At 41.6% G+C, this 20,798-nt stretch overlaps 1 protein-coding gene across 7 annotated transcripts in view; it reads left to right on the forward strand.

Moving 5' to 3' along the window:
• LOC131690057 (IQ motif and SEC7 domain-containing protein 1) overlaps positions 1-3,617 on the forward strand; it is a 273,302-nt gene extending 269,685 nt beyond the window's left edge. For all 7 annotated transcript variants that reach the window (XM_058975524.1, XM_058975527.1, XM_058975526.1 and 4 more), the window contains 3 exons: positions 53-856; positions 962-1,375; positions 1,794-3,617. In XM_058975524.1, coding sequence (XP_058831507.1) covers positions 53-856; positions 962-1,375; positions 1,794-2,212 — 1,637 coding nt within the window. In that variant the 3' untranslated portion in view covers positions 2,213-3,617. The remainder of the gene's footprint in view (positions 1-52; positions 857-961; positions 1,376-1,793) is intronic.
• The last annotated feature ends 17,181 nt before the right edge of the window (positions 3,618-20,798 follow it).

Here is a 20,798-nt window from a genome sequence, read left to right on the forward strand (position 1 = left end):
TGGTTTTCTTCAAAACATTTCGATTCTAATGTCCCCTGTATTATTTCCACAGGTATTACCTATCTCATTCGCAAAGGCTTCCTCGAAAACACCCCACAGGGTGTCGCACGTTTCCTTATTTCGCGCAAGGGTCTTTCGCGACAAATGATTGGCGAATATCTCGGCAATCTGCAGAACCAATTCAACATGGCTGTACTGGACTGCTTCGCTGGCGAGCTGGATCTCTCCGGAATGCAGGTGGATGTTGCACTGCGCAAATTCCAAGGCTACTTCCGAATGCCGGGCGAAGCGCAGAAAATCGAACGACTGATGGAGGTGTTCTCCGCTCGCTACTGCCAGTGCAATACTGATATTGTGGCCCGGCTACGTTCGCATGATACCGTGTTCGTGTTGGCATTCGCCATCATCATGCTCAACACGGATCTGCACACACCGAACCTGAAGCCAGAACGACGAATGCGATGTGATGATTTTATCAAGAACCTGCGAGGAATTGATGACTGCCACGACATCGATCGGGACATGCTGACGGGAATCTACGAGCGGGTGAAGGCGAACGAGTTCAAACCTGGCTCGGATCACGTGACGCAGGTCATGAAGGTACAGGCTACCATCGTGGGCAAGAAACCAAATCTGGCCTTGCCCCATCGACGGCTAGTGTGCTATTGTCGACTCTATGAGATACCGGACATCAACAAGAAGGAACGACCTGGCGTACATCAACGCGAAGTGTTCCTTTTCAACGATTTGCTCGTGATTACTAAGATATTCAGCAAGAAGAAGAGCTCGGTTACGTATACGTTCCGGAATAGTTTCCCACTGTGCGGCATGGTCGTCACGCTGCTGGATGTGCCAAGTGAGTGTTGCTTACTTTCTCTAAATTAGTAACTGCTTTTGCAATTATTTTCGAATATATGTACTTATTTCTCCGGTTATCTGCTCTTTCCGCGTTCCATTGCAGACTACCCGTACTGCATCCGGTTGTCGCAGAAGGTTGACGGCAAAGTGCTGGTCACGTTCAACGCCCGCAACGAGCACGACCGGTGCAAGTTTGCGGAGGATCTGCGCGAATCGATCAGTGAGATGGATGAAATGGAAACGCTCCGTATCGAGGCGGAACTCGAAAGGCAAAAATCTGCCCGCGGCCAACGAAGCGGCAACAGTGAGAATCGGGACAGTGGCGTGGCGGACGTGGAGGTTTGCGCCGGTCAGTACCATAATCATCATCTGCATCAGGGTAACGGTGGTCCAAACGGGGCCGGAGTCGGAGGCGGCGGTGTCTCACCTAGCGAATGCGGAATTGCACACACACATAGCGAAGCACAGTTGAAGCGAAGCGCTCTTAGCAATTCACTTTTAGATATGCACGAACAATGTAAGTCATTTTAGAATCTTGTTTCTGCCATTAAATTGAGTCATTTTCTTGTTTGTTCTGTTCTGAGAATAGCAAATGCAAGCTTTGTTGTACTAGTGTTTCATTCTGGCTTGTCCCTAACTGGACGAAGGTGACTTCGTCAGGTTTTGTTTTGCTTATTCAGAAACCGCAACGATCCGCTCCGGATCAACTGGAGACTGCAACTGATCTCTCTTGTCTTTCTTGTTTTCTCATTTCACCAAAACGGAACGCGCGCTACACATGATCTCATCTCATCGAATCATCGTCATCCTGCACCCATCGAATGCACCGAATCTGGCATCAAAATTAAAAAAATACCATCCAATTGTTCGTTCGGTTGGCTACCGGTTATGCGTACTCTTCTCTCCACCACCATCGACCATCGCAAAACCTGTAGTTGGCAATGAGAAGCCCCAGCGACGCGGTAGTGTTGGCTCGTTAGATAGTGGAATGTCAATCTCATTTCAATCCACCTCCGCAAGCACTGGTTCACGTAGCGACATCAAGGTTCGTATGCTGCCCCATAGCAACACATCCGGTCAGATCATAATGCATGCCGGTCAGCATCCCACCGCCCTGATGGGTGCCATCTACCATCAGCAAATTTTGCAACAACCACAACCACCATCGGTTGTGCAGTCGCCACAAATCGCAGCAGTTCCGGCAAACCAGTTGACGCCAGCACCGCCACAGCAAACACGGCGGGAGCGTAAACTGTCCCGGTCAGAAGACGGGGCGACACTGGTAGCTGCTAGTGCAGGTGCCGCTACCGGAGCTCCCACCGGTACCAACTTCGGACGCTCAACGGAAGTCTAAAGGCAACCGGAAGGTCCGATGCGATCAAATTGTAAATACATGTACTGCAACCAGCAAACATTAGCAGAGACACAAACCAAATCATTTGCTCTAGTGTATGTGTTTTTTTCCCTTTGAAGGATTGATTGTATAACCAAACGCATAAATTAGTACTATCCGCTAAAAGAAGAAGAAAAATACATGCAAATTTAGGTTCCCGTTCATAATTATTGTACCCCAACAAATAAACGATAAAATAGACTCGTTAGAAGTTTAAATTCAGGACACAAAACAAGTGATTGATGATTAAACAATGATAATTACACAATTCGCAATAGCAATAAGCTGTTTGTCCCAATACAGCCCAAACTCCCCTATTTCCTACTTCTTAACTAGTTGAGTAGGGATACTGTGTAAATAGTTAGGTTTCGTTTCCCTGAAAACCGCGTCTCCGTTCTGTCCCATTCTATCCTTAACAATTCCTAAAATTGTAGCTAATGTAATTTGCATTATCGATAAGTGAAAAAAGAAATAATTACAAATTAATGTATAATGAGTACATAATTACAATAAAAGAAGAACCGATGGAGAGAAAAACCATAAACAATAACGTCTTTGATTGAGTGAAGTTAAAATTTGTGGTGGGAATAAGCCATGCGCCAATCGCTGATTTATTTTTGTATCATATTAACCGTAAAATTTACCGATTCTACATAACTATATCGCCGCGTGAAGCAGCCAAGGATTTTTTGCGAGAAAGGAAAATGTGTAATTATCTTTTGTGTATTTTTTGGGGATTTAAAGTTTCATTTGTGCTACAAACAAGCAAACTGTGAAAAATCATGGATTTGAAAAGACCTCTAGACGATACTGACGCGGGAAACAAAATAGCGGATTGGTTAGCACTAAACATTAACTGTAGGCTAGGATTAATGTGGCATCTACAAAAAAAAATTGCGAAAGCTCGAGTAAGTAAGCGGAAGGAAACAGAAAAATAATCTAGTCCAGTTCGATAAACGTAGTAATTTGACTTATTCAAACAAAAAAAAATCATGAAAGCAAAATAATATATTCGTAAACCATAAGAAAGACGACAGCAACAAAACACGAATACACACTCACAAATAAACGAATGAACACTCGCCGCAACCCAATAGGGGGGCGGAAGCAAATTTACCACTACAAGCAGCAACATTCTAATAGTATAAAGAATTCTCATCCGATGGTTATACAAGCAGTTTAAAAAACCAATAATTACAGTTAGCAGCAGTAAAACAAAATCTGTAAATCCCGGTCCCTGGTTGTCCCCGTCCTTCCCGTTTACAAATCTGTGGATAGTTATAATCGAACCTGTGGAATATGCAAACAAACCATATTTCCGTAAACCAATTTAACAGAACAATAAATAATCGAAAAATGCAATGTATGTAATGTTGTTTTACTGTAGAATAGAGATCAGTTCCTGTAAGTCATGTTCTGCCGCGATGTGCCATGAAGGTGAGCGTTTGTTTGACGGATATTCAGCACCCCCTGAACAGTTTATACGATTTAGAAAGTTTTTAGTTTTACCCAATAAGCTCGCATTACGATCTGCAAAATTAAAGCGTTTTGTCCAACACCTCCTCTGTTCCATGCCATGTGTTTGACAGCTTTCGCCATTAAGAATATGTATAGGGTCACTCACGGGAATGTTATTTGTTGTGCTTTATTATAGCACCTTCGTACTGTCGAAAAGAACAAAACGCCTTTATTTCTCGATGCAACTTTCGGTTACGAATGAGACAGGATTGGCGGTTGGTATTCTTCGGCCCTGCAGGGAATCCTTTAAAATTGGTCAGACCATTACATCGCTCTCGTTTCGAATTCATTTTATGCTGGCGTAGTGGTGAGGGCGACGGCGGTCCTAGCAGGATAGTGAACTTCTAAAAACGAAAAATAAAAAGGAAGGGGCTAAATTGCAATATTTATCGTTTTTATTACTGTATTCGCCCTTTGCGTATACCAGCGACTTTCACAAGATAACGCTGTGTAACGTTTTCAAAAGAACGTTGAATATAATATCGGCAGAGCCGTCACTTTCGATTGAACTCCCAACCCAGTTAGTTCGCCTTTGTCTCTCCGAAACTCCTTATTTTCAGGATTGCAACCGTGATTAAGTAAGTATAAAGATATAAAATTCATAAATATATAAAAATCCCGAACATTGGCTGGCTTACCTTGTCCTTTAACTGAAAGCTGGCATCACAATACCCTGCGCATTCCCAGATAACGTGCTCGTGGTCGTGATAGTCCTGTTCACAATCGCAAGACCAATACAAACATTGGACATAAGTCGGGTTTTTTTTAAGTCTAAAGGCACGATGCGTTAGCACAACTGAGCCGTGGGTCCTTCAATTTTTTTTACAATAAGTAAAAATAAAAAAAAATGCTAAGAATGTCGGTCTGCGAGATCTTGTTGACGCAGTTTGCTGCTGCGTGTTGAGATCCTCTTCCTTCGCGGTGAGGCCGCTTAGGGGTCATTCAGTCTGCCTTTTCTCGCGTTATCGTTCCCGTCCATGTCATCATCAGTACTGCTTTCTTGCTGTTCACGATAAGAGGTTGTTATTTGTTTCTTGTTCTTATGGGTCGCTGTTGTAAATCCGTCTTCATCGGTATTTGCTTCTTTATTGGCGATGCTAGTTGTTGGTTTGGGAGCGGTTGTCTTGGTCGTTGCACCTGCATTATTGGTTAATTGGATCGTTGTTTTTGGTTTATCTGAAGGTGTCGGTGGCTGCTTGTTAGAGTTGGCTGTAGTATATGAGTTTTGACTAGTTGCTTCGGCGCATATTTTTCCGTAGTGGGCTGTATGGGTACAGAATTGGCATGTTGGAGTCTGTCCGGGATATGTGATTAGCGTTGTTTGCTTATAAGTCACGCCATCCTTCGGTGATTTACATTCGATAGTCATGTATCAGGTATCAGAATATATTGGCTCAAATGGCACGTTCCCCGTATGTAATCGGGGATTTGTGCCTTGCCGTGTTTTTTCATCATTATTACCTGAGCGGAAGGAAAGGAGAAGGAGCAGGGAGGAAGTAGAATTGGAAGGGTGGGAAAAATAACAACACAAACATAAAAGAAAACAAACAGCAGGTAAGTTAAACTCACAAGTAGTTTAACTCGCCTGCGAGTAAGCCTAAAGCTCTTTACCACATTGGATAAGAAACTTTAGTATGTCTCTGAGTTTCAGTCGTCCAAACATGATATCTTCTATGTAAGGACGGCCGAAAACTCGAAATCGTAATTGCGCTACCGCTGGACAGTTGCATATCAGATGATATGAGGTTCCGTAGTCGGATTCACAAAGATCACATGAAAAGGACTCAGCGCGCTGAATAGTTGCCATGTGATAGTTGAGTTTGCAGTGGCCGGTTAAAGCCCTGGTCAGCATGCCGCAGTGGAGCTTCGAAAAGTGTAGGAGATTTCTCGAAGTCACTGGGCACGGTTGTTCTAGAAATGCCTTTGTTTGGCGACACGTTTGTAGATTATTCCAATAATTGCGGTGCTCGGACGAAGCCCAGGACCGTATTTTTTCCCTTATCCAACTTGTCGAAATTGGCAGGGCGGGCTCAGGACCAACGAAGTCAATCGCTGAACCCGCCCTGGCCAATTCATCAGCCCATTCGTTTCCAGTTATACCGGAGTGTCCAGGCACCCAGACAAGGTAGATAGTGTTGACAATGCTTAGTTCTTCGATTTGATTTCGGCACGCGATCACTAGCTTGGACCGTGAGTAGTTTGAGCTAAGGGCTTTGATTGCAGCTTGGCTATCCGAGCAGAAATTTATAACCTTACCGGACAATCCCTGTTGAAGGGCCGATTGTACCCCGCACATAATCGCGAAGATTTCAGCTTGGAATACAGTACAGTATCTACCTAGCGAGTGAGATTGTTCCAATCTCATTTCGCGACAGTAGACACCAGCACCAGCACGTCCCTCCATCAGAGAACCGTCAGTGTAACAGGCCACTTGCGTTTGTTGTTGTCTCTCCAAATAGCCAGACAACCACTCCTCTCTGGAAGGAAACTTCACCTGGAATGTCCTAAAAGGAAAACTACATGTGAGTGTTATGTCGCTGGGAGCAAGAATGTTTTCACCCCATGCAACCATTTGTGACCACAGTCGTGTATGACTGGTAGAAAGATCAATATGGTTACTGTTCCAGAGCCCAGTAACCTGCAGCCTGTAAGCACATGATAGTGCTTCTTGTTTAAGGTGTATGTGTAATGGTTTGATGTTTAGCAGGGCCTCAAGGGCAGCAGTTGGAGTAGTAGTGAAAGCACCGGTCAACGCCATGAGCGCCATTCTTTGCAGATGGTTTAGCTTCGACTGGACCATCGCCACCTCTCCCTTCTGCCACCACACAAGACACCCGTATGACAGTATTGGACGTACAATTGTCGTGTAAATCCAAAAGATGTATTTAGGTTTAAGACCCCAGGTCTTTCCAAAAGTTCGTCTGCATTGCCCGAAGGCCATGCACGCTTTCTTGACTCTGAACTCAATGTGAGCTGACCAGTTCAATTTGGAATCCAATATAGCTCCAACGTACTTGACTTGATCCGCACACAGCAGCTCAGAGTCAAAAAACTGTAAGGGACGAACTCCGGTTGTTATTCGCTTCTTCGTGAAAAGAACCATTGAGGTTTTGTTTGGATTAACTGTTAATTTAACGTGTTGACACCACTGTTCGACAGCTCTTAATGCTTGTTGCATTAAGTCGAAGATTGTTCCGATGCTCAGTCCGGTAATTAATATGTGATAATCGTCAGCAAACCCGTAGGTTGGAAAACCAAGCTCATTGAGCTTTTTCAACAAGCCATCGGCAACTAGGTTCCATAGCAAGGGCGACAGAACGCCCCCCTGTGGACAGCCGCAAACACTCAACTTCCTTATCTCTGCCTGTCTCAGTGACGAGCAAAGGATGCGGTTGCTAAGCATTGCGTTTATCCAACCCGAGATACATGCGGATACCCCATGGCCGCGCGTCGCTTCCAGAATAGTCTGGAAGGACACATTGTCAAAAGCACCCTCAATATCCAGGAATACACCCAAGCTGGATTGCTTGAGCGAGAAAGCTTTCTCAATGTTGTAAAAAACATCATGAAGCAGTGTGATCGTAGATTTCCCACGCTGATATGCGTGTTGCATTTTATGCAGCGGATATTCCACCAGTAGTGGGCTGTATGGGTACAGAATTGGCATGTTGGAGTCTGTCCGGGATATGTGATTAGCGTTGTTTGCTTATAAGTCACGCCATCCTTCGGTGATTTACATTCGATAGTCATGTAAAGACTGGTAAAGACTGTTAGACTCCACCCTCCCCTGCATGTAGTGCTTGAAGCGATTCGAGTGAAGCAGAGACTGTAATGCTTCTGACACCGTCAGCTATAATTTTAGAAAAACCGACTATAATAGGATTATTGACTTCCTGTCGAATATCCACTGGACTGAAATTTTCGACAATGATGATGTCAACGTTGCAGTGCAGACCTCCTCCAATGTTATGAGCTATGCTATCGATCGCTATCTACCCAAAAGAAGTGGCCTTCAATCTAAACACTTAGCGTGGCACACTGCCGAGCTGAGACGGTTAAAAGCGACTAAAAGAGCTGCTCCGAAGAAGTACTCCAAGTTTGGGGGCTACGTGCTGCGACAACGCTACGTTCGTGTTAACCAAGTCTATAAAAAGACATCGAAGCGTTGCCATACCGATTACTTGCGAAACGTGCAACGTAAGTTGAAGTCCGAACCTAAAACATTCTGGAAGCATGTAAACGAGCAAAGAAAGGAATTCGGGTTGCCTTCAACGATGAGCTATGGAGGACGTATGAGCTCTAGTTTACAAGAGATTTGCGAACAATTCTCTGAAAAGTTCGCGAGTGTTTTCTCCAACGAGAAACTGACACCGACCCAGGTTTCACGCGCGGCTCTTAATGTACCTCAATCATACCAGTCCTTGAACTCCTTAAATATCGACAATAATATGGTACTACTGGCGATTGGCAAAATGAAGGCTTAACCTTCGGCAGGCACAGAGGGTATACCAACTATTATTCTAAAAAAATGCTCCGCCGGTCAAATCGAACCTCTTTGTCATCTGTTTCAATTGTCGCTAACAACCGGAGTATGTCCCGAACTCTGGAAATCCTCCTTCATGTTTCCAGTGCACAAAAAAGGTGATTAAAAGGTAGTTGACAACTATGTGGTATTACAACGCTAAGCGCAGTTCCTAAGCTGTTTGAAATGGCTGTGTTGGAACCCCGTCTCCAGCCACTGCAAACAGTATATCTCCGAGACTCAGCATGGATTTATGCCGAAACGTTCAACATCTACGAATCTTCTGTCGTTCACAACATATGTTACAGATGCCATGTCGGACGGACTTCAAACTGACGTTATCTACACGGACCTTTCAGCTGCTTTTGACAAGATTAATCACGCTATTGCAGTGGCAAAGTTGGATAGACTTGGCTTTGGTACTAATATTCTCCGTTGGATGCAATCGTATCTCAGTGATCGTCGTCTAGCAGTCAAGATAGGTGATTGTGTATCCGAAGAGTTGTTTGCTTCATCTGGTATTCCACAAGGCAGCCATCTCGGTCCATTGATTTTTCTTCTGTATTTCAACGACGTCAACTTTTGTTTAGAAGGACCACGGTTGTCTTTCGCCGACGACCTCAAGTTATACCATAGAATCCGGAATACTGATGATGCAGCTTTCCTTCAACGCCAACTGGTAACCTGTGCGGAATGGTGCGAGTTCAACCGAATGACCCTAAACCCCAAGAAATGTACGGTCATTACGTTCTCGAGGAACTGTCTAGCTGAATCCACGATTGACATAGCGAATTGTGTCAAAGATCACGGAGTTTTTCTCGATGAACAACTGACGTTTAAACAGCATATCAGCTATATTGTCGCATATTGAGAATATCTCAGCACTTTTCAGATATTTACTGCTTGAAATCTCTCTACTGCTCACTCGTTCGATCAACTCTGGAATATTGTTCAGTTGTGTGGAACCCTCATTATCTTAACGGTATCCATCGAATTAAGACAGTACAGTGCAGATTTGTTCGGTTTGCCCTTCGTCGATTGCCTTGGAGCAACCCGCACCAACTGCCAAGTTACGAAAATGGGGCTTGCTTATTGGACTCGATACATTGCAAGTGCGGCGGGATCTATTCCGTGCTATAACGATTTCGGATATTTTGCAAGATCGAATTGACTGCCCCGAGCTTCTCAGTGCGATAAATATGAACGTTCGCCCTCGTGCCCTTCGCAATAATTTATTCCTCCGATTACCTCTTCGCCGGATTAACTATGGAGTAAACGGTGCCATCATTGGTTTGCAGCGGACCTTCAACAGAGTGTCATCCGAGTTCGATCTTCACATTCCACGTAGCAGATTACAATTTGACATTTTAAATAGATTAAGAAATTATCATTAGGACCACACTGTGTCTGTTGATATCAATCTATCTATCTATCTATCTATCTATCTATCTATCTATCTATCTATCTATCTATCTATCTATCTATCTTTCTATCTATCTATCTTCTATCTATATAAAAGTCAATGTTTGAGTGTATATGATTTATAGACTCCCAAACGGCTTAACCGATTTCCGTAAACATTTGCACACAGTAGGTATTTGGTATGGGGCGTGTTTGTGTGCTATTAGTTGGAGATTATTTGCCCGCCAGATGGCGCTTTGGAACAAATTGTGTTTTCCTCCTATTCCGCAGAGTGTCGCAGCAACGCGCGATGGGTATTAGCTAGTTATAAATAAATGTAAGAAGGTATTGGTTTAATCACTCGCATCCTTACAATACGAACGCCGCACAGTGGCTGGAGGCTGGCCAAAACCTCAAAAATTTATTTTTGAAATATTGATATTTTATATTTTTCCTATATTTCCTATATTTCATGTATTGAATGATATATATTCAAAATTTTACGATCATTGGATAAGAACACGATTTTTAACATGAGTTTAAACGTAGCAAAGTCCGGACTTTTTAATGATTTTCATTTCCGAAACCACCATTGCTCTGTTCACTTCAAATGCATGTTGCTCTTTTGATTTTGGTTCGATTTTAGCACAACTAGTTACATTGTGTAGACGAACGAAAGAACGTGGTTAGTGAATAAAATACATTTGGTAAATTTACTTGAAACTATGACTTTTTAGTTTAAATAGGTTTGAGGTGGTCAGATCAAAAATACTTTTCTCACTAATGTATTCTGTACAAATTTCGGAATCATTTCGGAACGGTCACATAGTATACATTCTATGGGAAATAACCTCTACTTTTCGAATATCATTGTCTCGTTCTGCGCCTAGCTGCGCAATTTTTTTTAAGGAGATTTTGAAGCTTTGTTGCTGATATGGAGACGCATGGTGTTTTGTGTAAAATAGTTAGACAATCTACAGTAAACCAACACGTTATATAATGGATTTAAAGTAGTGTTCTTCATTTTTTACGATATTGCTGACATTGGTGAACAGTAACGGAAAATCTATTATGAAAACGGGATCATAGTTATAAGAAAGGTTCAATGACACTGTATGGAAAAATGCATTTAAGATTTTACGACTTTTGACATCAAAAATGAGCTCAGCACCTCAAAATTAGCTTAAATTGTGATTTTCAGCAAAATTAGGTAACATTTGAGGTTTTGTCCGACTTTTTTTGAAGACCCGCCACTGTGCGCCTTTGGGAATGCCGGTGGAAAAATTTCTCCAGGTGTCATTCGTAATAGATTCTACTTCTCCATTTTGCGACATGATTCGTTCGATGTAATCTTCCCTACACTCAAAAAAAAAGTAAACGTTATGCCTATTGATTTTACACATAGATTTTTGCAATTAACGGAGGCATATAGTCACTATTTGCTGGCACATAAACCTAATGTGTGTATTTACAAGAAATATTAATCTTACATTCACATTTCATAACTATTAGGCACATAAAACCCCATTCTATAACAATATGCACATATAACTTATGTGTGTGCATACATAGTTTATACAGTTGACACATAGAAAGTATGCGTGCGCGATATAACAATAGCATTTCTTCTTCATATGAATTTTAAGCGGTTTGAAGCAAATAGAATTAACGTTTGGATTTTTTTCAGTGTAGTGCGCGGGGCCAAATCACGGATACGCACGTCCACCATGTCGTTTTTCATATGCACGGGGATCTTGATTCTGGTGTTATTAAATTCCACTTCGTGTTGCATGTTGTTCTTTGCAATTTATTTGCCTGTGCTAAACTTCTAAACGTGATCAAAACACAGTTTTTAACGTGGTGCAGCTGAATGTACGTAACTTCAACGAGATTAAGCTCCATTTTAACCTTAACTAACTGTTCCACTTCCTGAACTGTGGGTCTAACACGAGTTTTATTAAAGTCGATCGAAATCGTGTTATCCCGTAGCACGGGCACTTTTGTTTCATTTGGCAAACCCATTTCACTTCGCAGCCGGGGGCAACGATACAATTTGTTTGTGCACTGAGATAGAACAAAAGCTGGCTTGATTCACTGGTGCCTATAGCCTGCTATAGCGTAGCGATTTTTTTTGCTTCTGCTTTGTGCGAGGTCAGAAGCTAGATTGTCATAAGCCGGGCTGTGGGCGTATATGATTCGGGATTCCACAAATCTCGTTCTTCATGGATGTGTCGACTAATATTTTGATTCTTCTTTCTTATTTTCTACATTCTTGTTAATTTTATTGTGTTAGATTATTTGTTCGTTATAATGTTCATTTTTATTTATTTGTTAATTTATTTTCAAAACTCTCGAATAGTATTGTATTGCACTGTATATCGAATCGACAAGTTTTTACGCCAATTTGAGAAGAATTTACATGAGGTTTCACTCAAATTGGCTTTCCCTATCTTAATACTGAATGTTTCATAAGGATCAACATAGTCAGATAGAAAAAAAATTCCAATCCGGTTCGGAGATGACCCCATCGATCTCTACGGCCTTTGTGGGTACGCAAACACAATACTCCTGCGTAAAACGCTTGCAGCAAGCAATCTTGTTTGCCTGGTCAAGGTCATTCTCAATTACCCGTACTTTATTTGCTCACATCCGTATTATCTAGGTTACGGCTGAATACTGCGCTGTCTCGAGAAATTTCCAAAAAATAGACCTGACTCAGACCCAGCGGAGTGGAGACCATATTATTTAATTCGGGGTGTATAAGGATTTTCAGATGGTCGGTAAAGGCTGGGTAAGACAGAGCCTCTTCCCAGCAACTCCTATCCCTACCTCCCCGTGGTACTGGCCGGAAACTACGAGCAACCTTAGGGAAGACCGGGTAACGAACCCCGCTGGGAACTTTGGTCGTAGGCTGACAGAGAAGGGGGGGGGGGGGTTGCTGCTGTAAGCCTGAGCGTCTGATCTCCAGGAGAAACGGCTCAAAACAGCGTCTGTTCCCCATGTTAGGGACAACTGATCATCGTCCGAGTGCCAGTGAAGGACTCTAAGCTCAACTGTGCACTATGGTCCTCCGGAAAGTTAGTGGGTTGGTGTCAGGCCCTGCGAGCCAGCCGTAAAAAACAATTGCAGCGAAAAGTCAACAAGATAAGAATGCGAACCGATACCAATGGCGACGACCACTGCGACGAAAAGAGACTAGCGATTGGAAGTTCGGAACGTGGAACTGCAGATCTCTCAACTCCATCGGGAGCACCCGCGTACTCGCCAATGTTCTCAAGGACCGCGGGTTCGGAATCGTAGCGCTGCAGGAGTTGTGTTGGACAGGATCCATGGTGCGAACGTTCATACCATCCACCAGAGCTGCGGCAACACACATGAGCTAGGGACAGCTTTTATTGTGATGGGCGATATGCAAAGGCGCGTGATCGGTTGGTGGCCGACCGACAAAAGAATGTGCAGGTTGAGAATCAAGGGCCGTTTCTTCAACATCAGCATAATAAACGTGCGCAGCCCTCACTCCCGAAGCACCGATGATGACAAAGACGGTTTCTACACGCAGCTCGAACGAGAATACGACCGCTGCCCAAGCCACGACGTCAAGATAATCATTGGGGACTTAAACGCTCAGGTAGGTCAGGAGGAGGAATTCAGACCGACGACGATTGGAAAGCGCTCACCAGCTGACGAATGAGAACGGCCTTCGACTCATTGATTTCGCCACCTCCAAGAACATGGCCAGTCGTAGCACCTTCTTCCAGCACAGCCTCCCTTATCGTTACACCTGGAGATCACCTCTACAGACGGAATCGCAAATAGACCACGTCACTTCTCCGACATTATCGACGTCAGGACCTATTGTGGCGCTAACATCGACTCTGACCACTACCTGGTGATGGGTAAAATTGCGCCCAAAACTATCCGTCATTAATCATGTACGGTACCGACGGCCGTCTCGGTACGATCTGGAGCGACTGAAGCAACCAGATGTCGCCGCCGCATACGCGCAGCACCTCGAGGCAGCGTTGCAGGACGAGGGAGAGCTCGACGTGGCCCCTCTAGAGGGCTCTAGAGAACAACGCAGCTGAGGACATTGTCGGGTGCGAGAAACGGAGACGACGGAACGATTGGTTTGACGTGCAGAGCGGTTTTGGAGGAGAAGAATGCAGCGCGAGCGGTCATGCTGCAGCATGGAACTCGCCAGAATGTGGAACGATACAAACAGAAGCGGAGGCAGCAGACACGCCTCTTCCGGGAGAAAAAACGCCGCCTGGATGAAGCGGAGTTCGAGGAAATGGAATTGCTGTGCCGTTCTCAAGATTCACGGATATTCTACCAGAAGCTCAACGCATCCCCCAACCGTGAGGTGGTCGAAAGGTGGAAGCAGCACATCGACGAGCACCTGAGCGGCGAGGAGAATGTAGGTACAGATGACCAAGGCAACGGAGGATTTGACTACGCCAGTGCAGTTGAGGACGGGAATGAACCAACTCCCATGTTGAGGGAAGTTAAGGACTCCATCCAACAGCTCAAGAACAACAAAGCAGCTGGCAAAGATGGTATCGCAGCAGAACTCATCAAGTTGGGTCCGGATAAGTTGGCCACTTTCTGCACCGGTTAGTAGTCAGGATCTGGGAAACCGAACAGCTTCCGGAGGAGTGGAAAGAAGAGGTGATCTGCCCCATTCACAAGAAAGGCGACCATTTGGAGTGGTAGAACTTCCGAGCGAACACCATTTTGGATACAGCCTACAAAGTGCTATCCCAGATCATCTTCCGTCGTCTATCACCTAAAGTAAATGAGTTCGTGGGAAGTTATCGAGCCGGCTTCATCGATGACCGGTCGACAACGGACCAGATCTTCACCGTACGGCAAATCCTCCAGAAATGCCGTGAATACCAGGTCCCAACGCATCACCTGTTCATGCCGCCTTGAGGCATACGACAGTATCGACCGCGTAGAGCTATGGAAAATCGTGGACGAAAACAGCTTTCCCGGTAAGCTGACTCGACTGATCAAAGCAACGATGGACGATGTACAAAACAGCGTAAGGATTTCGGGTGAACTTCCAAACTCTTGCTGCCTGTTTCAGTTCGTATAGACTACGATTCAACTTGCAAACACCCTCCTCCTTTCCCTTCTAAGCGTACCCTAGTGGTTGTCGCATGAATATGTCCTCTTCCAAATACCCGTTTAAGTAGGCGTTGTTAACGTCGATGTGATGCACTTACCATTTACGATGACCTGCTACCACTAACAGCACTCGAAAAGTCTGTTACAGAGCTACTGGCGCAAACACTTCATTGAAATCTTCGGCAAACCGCTGTGCATAACCTTGGGCAACAAGTCTAGCTTTATGACGCACTACTTACCCAGACGAGTCCTTTTTCAACTGATATACCCATTTTGATCCAATGGTGTGACTTTACTTCGGCAAACGAACGAGCGACCAGGTATCATTTGATAAAAGAGCCTGGTATTCATCGTCCATTGTCTGCACCCATTCCTTCCGATCTGGACTTTTAATCGCTTCCTTGTAGTTTCTTGGTTCCCTTTGCCCTTCTGGATCCGCTCGAAAACCGTGAGGTCACGATGCCCAAATCTCCGATGCCACGTATGCTGGTAATTGAGAGTGTGATACCGACTACTTGCAATTGACACATGCTCCGGTTCCTTTAGCACATATAATCCGTCACTTTTCCTAACACCACAACTTCGTTAGACTCGTTCAGAATCTCTACACTGTCGCGTTTAAACAGAACACTGAAACCCGCATCAGCAATTTTACTTACCGAGAGTAAACCACTTTCCAACTTTCATCTGTTACTTGTTTCGCCTTCGGTTGCTTCTAACCGCTATCACCGGGTTTGGTTCTGGATCCCTCAATATCACTGACTTTTTCCAGCGCTAACCATTTCCGGCAATCCTTCCTGAAGTGTGCCGGTTTGTGGCAAAAGAAACACTCTCTTGCTTTGTTTACTTTTTGCATCTTCAAAACTCGTTCGTCTTTTAACATACCGCCGCGCTCCTTCCGCTTGTGGTACTCTTCCATTAGCTTGGATCGAATTAGCTCCATTGTAATGTCTGCATCCGGACGAGCTTCCAAAGCAGAAGCGAGGAAATGGTATGATACCGGCATACTGCGAAAAACCATTGCGATTTTCAATTTATCCACTAGCTAAAGTCCAGCACCTTCTACGCGTTCAAACAGAGAATCCAAATCCAAAACAAGGAAAGTTGAGAAGTTGCCGTCGGCTTCTCATGGAATGTCTTCAAGGTACAGCCACAGAGAACAGACATCTATGATCGAACAAAAATATTTAAAAAAACGTGTGTAAACATTTGAATTAATATACGAAAAACACTAGCGCCGCCACACCAACCTATCCCAACTATCCGTCAAATCGATTCCGGAACCGGTTCGAAATCCTGGATGGATTCAGCATGGAATCTAGCTCAAAGAAAACAACCGATTCCGATTCTATCGGTTGACGCATTTGAGCTGGAATTCATGCTGGAAGTCCGAATCGGTTCCGGACTAGTTTGACTGGGTAGAGGAATAACCGCTGTCAATTCTGTCGCACTCAGCCACAAAAAAAACATGACAGTAGATATCCAAACTACCTTCGAAACCGTTAGAGATTTTACACAAGTTGAATGCTGAAGATGGACGTTTGTTCTCTGTGGTACAGCTCTCGCAGAGTCACATTCCTTAATAAGGATGTATGGGCTTTGGTCGATACACAAACCGATTGTTGCCCGACAGGGCCGCAGAGAGAAAATACGGGCCCGGGGGGTCCAACGTACGGGCCCCCACCACTGTGTAATGCCTGAGTACAAAAAAGTCAATGTTTGAAATCCATTGGAGTTCACTAATATTATGTATAGTGCACTGAAATTTTATATTTATGTAACATTTTTTTTGCTCTAGTTGTTTGTAGTGCCAATGAAGGAAAAAAACGTAGTTTTTTTATACTTTAGGAGTTTTTAATACCTCTTCGACAGTTTTGGTGACTTCGAAAAGTGCTATTTTTGTAATAGTATTTATTAGAGATGCACCGAATATTCGGGCCGAATACCAGCCGATTTTAATTTAAGCCGAATATACGGTACGCCGAATAATAAAAACCGACTTTCGGCCGAATATGATAAGTAATGGCCTAATATTCATGAAATATTTAAAAGCAACAAAATAAAATAAAATACCTATATATAAAATACTAGCGATGCACAGAATATTCTGTCGACCGAATGTTCGGTTGACCGAATATTCGGGCCGAATACCAGCCGATTTTGATTAAAGCCGAATATACGGTATGCCGAATAATTAAACATTAAATATTCGGTATTCGACTGAAAGCCGAATAGTACTATTCGGTGCATCTCTAGTATTTATAAAAGTAAGGAAATGACAAGATTAAAAATGTAGTAATTACTAAAATTAAAAATATCTAAACGGCGATCAACGGCAAAAGATAAAAAAACAATAGGAAGACTAAATATTAAACGAATGTACAACATAGCTAAAAACAACAAAACCAACCACATAAACAAATGTCAATTGTCAAAAAATGTTTAATCGAGAAAAACCAAAACAAAACCTATAAAAAATTCATAAAAGAAAACAGGATACTATAAAAACATATTGCGAAGATTCAAAAAGTCGAACATTTTTGAACAGATGGTGAAAATAATGAAAAATCGATAGGAAATTAGGATAAAATTTTAGAATCAATGAAAATGAAAAAAAACTACTAAAAAGAATACAAACATTAATATAAAAAAATGCATAAAACTGTAAAACTCGATAAATCAAGAATAATAAAATTTATTTAACATTAAAAGCTAGAAATATTTAAAGCTATTGCTGTGTGAAAAAATAAATAAAACATTAAGAATGCATAAAACTAGAGGAGTATATATAAAAGACAAGAATAAAATAACCATAGAAAAATTTAAAAAAAATGGACAGAAAATTTTGAAAGACTGGAAAATTTAAATGATGAAAAGACAAAAAAGTGAAGAAAATTGGAAGTATTGAACAAAAACGGAGCAAACAGACAAAATAGAAAACAAAAAAAAAGTATAAAAAGCCATACTATAGAAACACAAAAATGAAGTTATTAACATGAAAAAAATGAATAAAATGGATATTATTTAAAGAGTAGAAAAAGCACTAGAAATGAAATTTGCAATAAATTCAAACAACGAACTAAATGTAAAATTAAGAAAAAGTGCGCATAGTGTCAAGAAAAGATAAATCAAATATTTTTTAGGAAAACAAAAAAAATCGATGTTAACGTATAGGAAAATGGTCAACTGAAAAAGTATTTTCAAAATAGGTTAAATGGAAAACATGAAGAAATAACAATAACGAATTAAATCTCAAGAAAAAGGTATAAAAAATAAACAAAATTATATTAAATGAACAATGAGAAAAAATAAAACTACGATAAACGGAAAACTAAAAACTAGTGAGGAAGAAAATAGGAGAAAGGTAAAAAATTAAACAATAAGACAAATTAGAATGAATTTGAATAAGAAAAATTGCTTTTATAAATGCAAAAAATATGAAAAAAAAGGAAATAGAAAAAGGCTATGACAAGAATAAATGTAGTAAATAGACAAATTCTAAAAATTAGTGGAATAATAAAAGAAACAAATAAAAAAGCAGGGTATCAAAATATGAAACAATAAAAAAATAAAGAAAGCAGAAGTTTCTCGAAGAAAAAAATATAAATTAAAGTAAGTGCGATAGTGATAGCAATAGAAAAAAAGCAAAAGTAATGAACGTAAAAAGATGGATTAAATAAAAGTATGCAAATAGATAAAAAAGGCAGAATCTTACAGTTGTAGAAATATACATACAATCCACAACTTGAATAACAGATCAATGAAATTTTAAATCCACGTAGGAATAAAAAAATGGAAAAAAATATGAGAAACATGGATAAAATTTCAAATAAGGGTTTTGGTTGGATTTTACGCTATGCTGATTTCGAAAACATTCATAATCCTATAAAAGCATGAATTATTCTTTTATTTGTGTTGGTGTGTTAGCACACCTTAAAATATTTTACAAGAATGTTGTAACTCATTTCTAGAAAATAGTTCAAAAATAAAAATAAAATCGTGACGTTCAGGAAGCGACGTTCAAAATCTCACACTCACTCCTCCAAAACGAAAAGATTTTGTATGCGGATTTATAGCAATAGACTTGCTACATTAGTTAGCTAATCTTGCTTACTAGTTGATTTAGTTTGGAAGCAGAGTTAAATTTTCTCTTCGAAATCAATCAAACACAATTTAGCAATTTAGTTCAACGTATGCTTCTTAGAATCATTGGCAGCTGCAGGATTGTGACCTGAGAGATCTTCTCTTCATGCTCCATGACATATAAAATTCAAAACAAAACTATTAGCACTATACTCGTCACGAAAGGGGCTTGTTGTGTACGCAGTTTGCTGTTATAATGAAAATGTTGATAAAAGGCCGTATTTGGAAGAATTGTAAAACGTATTTATTTTTTTTCCATCCCTGGTCTCTTTGCTAGGGGAAATTGGTAGTCGAAAATCGCCGAAAAAAGCTACGTCATTTGACCCCTTTACAAAAATGTTTCGGTATCATCTCGCATCTGAATATGATTTTTTATAGATTTTGTATCAATGAACGGCAAACCAAATATGTTAAATTTCAAATTTAAATTTTTGGATTATTTTGGAATTCTTTTGATACATCAAGAGTTTTTGATGACTCATTTGACCAATTGGGATTTGAAATAGAGGTAGGGTTACTGCCTCTAGCAGTACTTTGACGAGCAGAATTTTACTGAGCAGGGGATAGACTTCAAGAGACACATGGGTATGCATTGAAATCAATTCGAATTTCGAATTAAAGTGGTCACTCGAAAGAAATTTGGAGCGCTTCCGTTGCTTTTTATTGTATAAAACGCTTAAAAACAAATAAATATGCACTGTTTTATTTCTTATGTAGCTCGTAGCACTAGGAGGAAAAATATCTTATTTTCTTCACATTCACCGTAGAGTGTAATGTTTTGGTAAAGCACTCCACCTTTCTGTGCCGTTCACATTTAGTTGTATGTTTTTGCATTTGTTAACAGTTTTGTTGATTTAGTTAGATGTAGTGACTCGCTTTCTCGGATATTTACAAAGAATACAAAAGCACCAACCACTCTCGCTGTGAAGGATAGCCCGAGCGAGCTTTGCTCTGCTCCTCAGTAAACAAACACGGGGTGTGAAATCACACTTCAGTTTCTTTCGAGAATCTTTGTGAGGAACATAGGACCTGCAACCCGAGGATGATTTTTATGAGGACTGGGTGCTGGGCGATTCCTGGTAAAGAAAAGGGCAACGCAAAATTGCAAAATAATCCAATGGATTCTTCCGGGCGAATTCAGATTTATCTGAACGAAGACACGAAATTCGCCTCCAAAAACCGGTGTGGCAACCCAAAGCATGTTTTTTCTTTCAATAATTACTTTCGATACTAATCCAGCGCTTTCGAAGATTGGAAATTCAATAAATCAAAAAAATCGATTTCAAATTGGCGAAATTTGAAGACAATCTCATAACTTCTAATCAAACCATTTAATTGTTTAACCCTTACAAGTCTGATCATATTTTTGTTTCAATTATAAACATTTTAACGATAAGGTCATTCGCTTTTTCATTCAGGTTAGGAATTTTCCTATAAAAAAATCTCTATTCCTGTGTGCGGGGTTGGGATTCGAACCCAGGTGAGCTGCGTACATGACATTCAATGTACAAATTCCGCTATGCCCGCTCGAGTCTGATCTTGTTTCAATGCGAGATTTACGTTGGTATAAACATAGTTGATATCAAATTTGCAGTAGTTTAGAATTTTCGCTATTCTAGTTACCTCATGCACAAGATATTGAATTTTTAGTTGCACGCACAAATAAATTTTTGTCGAAAAAATATTTGTCAAAATTTTAGTTTCTGTTAAAAATCCGGGCCCCCTTCATAACTCCGGGCCCGGGGGGAAACACCCCGGTCCCCCCCCCCCCCTCTCGGCGGCCCTGTTGCCCGAGCTTTACTAGCCGCCTTACGCCAGACGTTTGTGACTGGT

This window comes from Topomyia yanbarensis, chromosome 3 (assembly GCF_030247195.1).
Source record: "Topomyia yanbarensis strain Yona2022 chromosome 3, ASM3024719v1, whole genome shotgun sequence".
Classification (NCBI taxonomy): domain Eukaryota; kingdom Metazoa; phylum Arthropoda; class Insecta; order Diptera; family Culicidae; genus Topomyia; species Topomyia yanbarensis.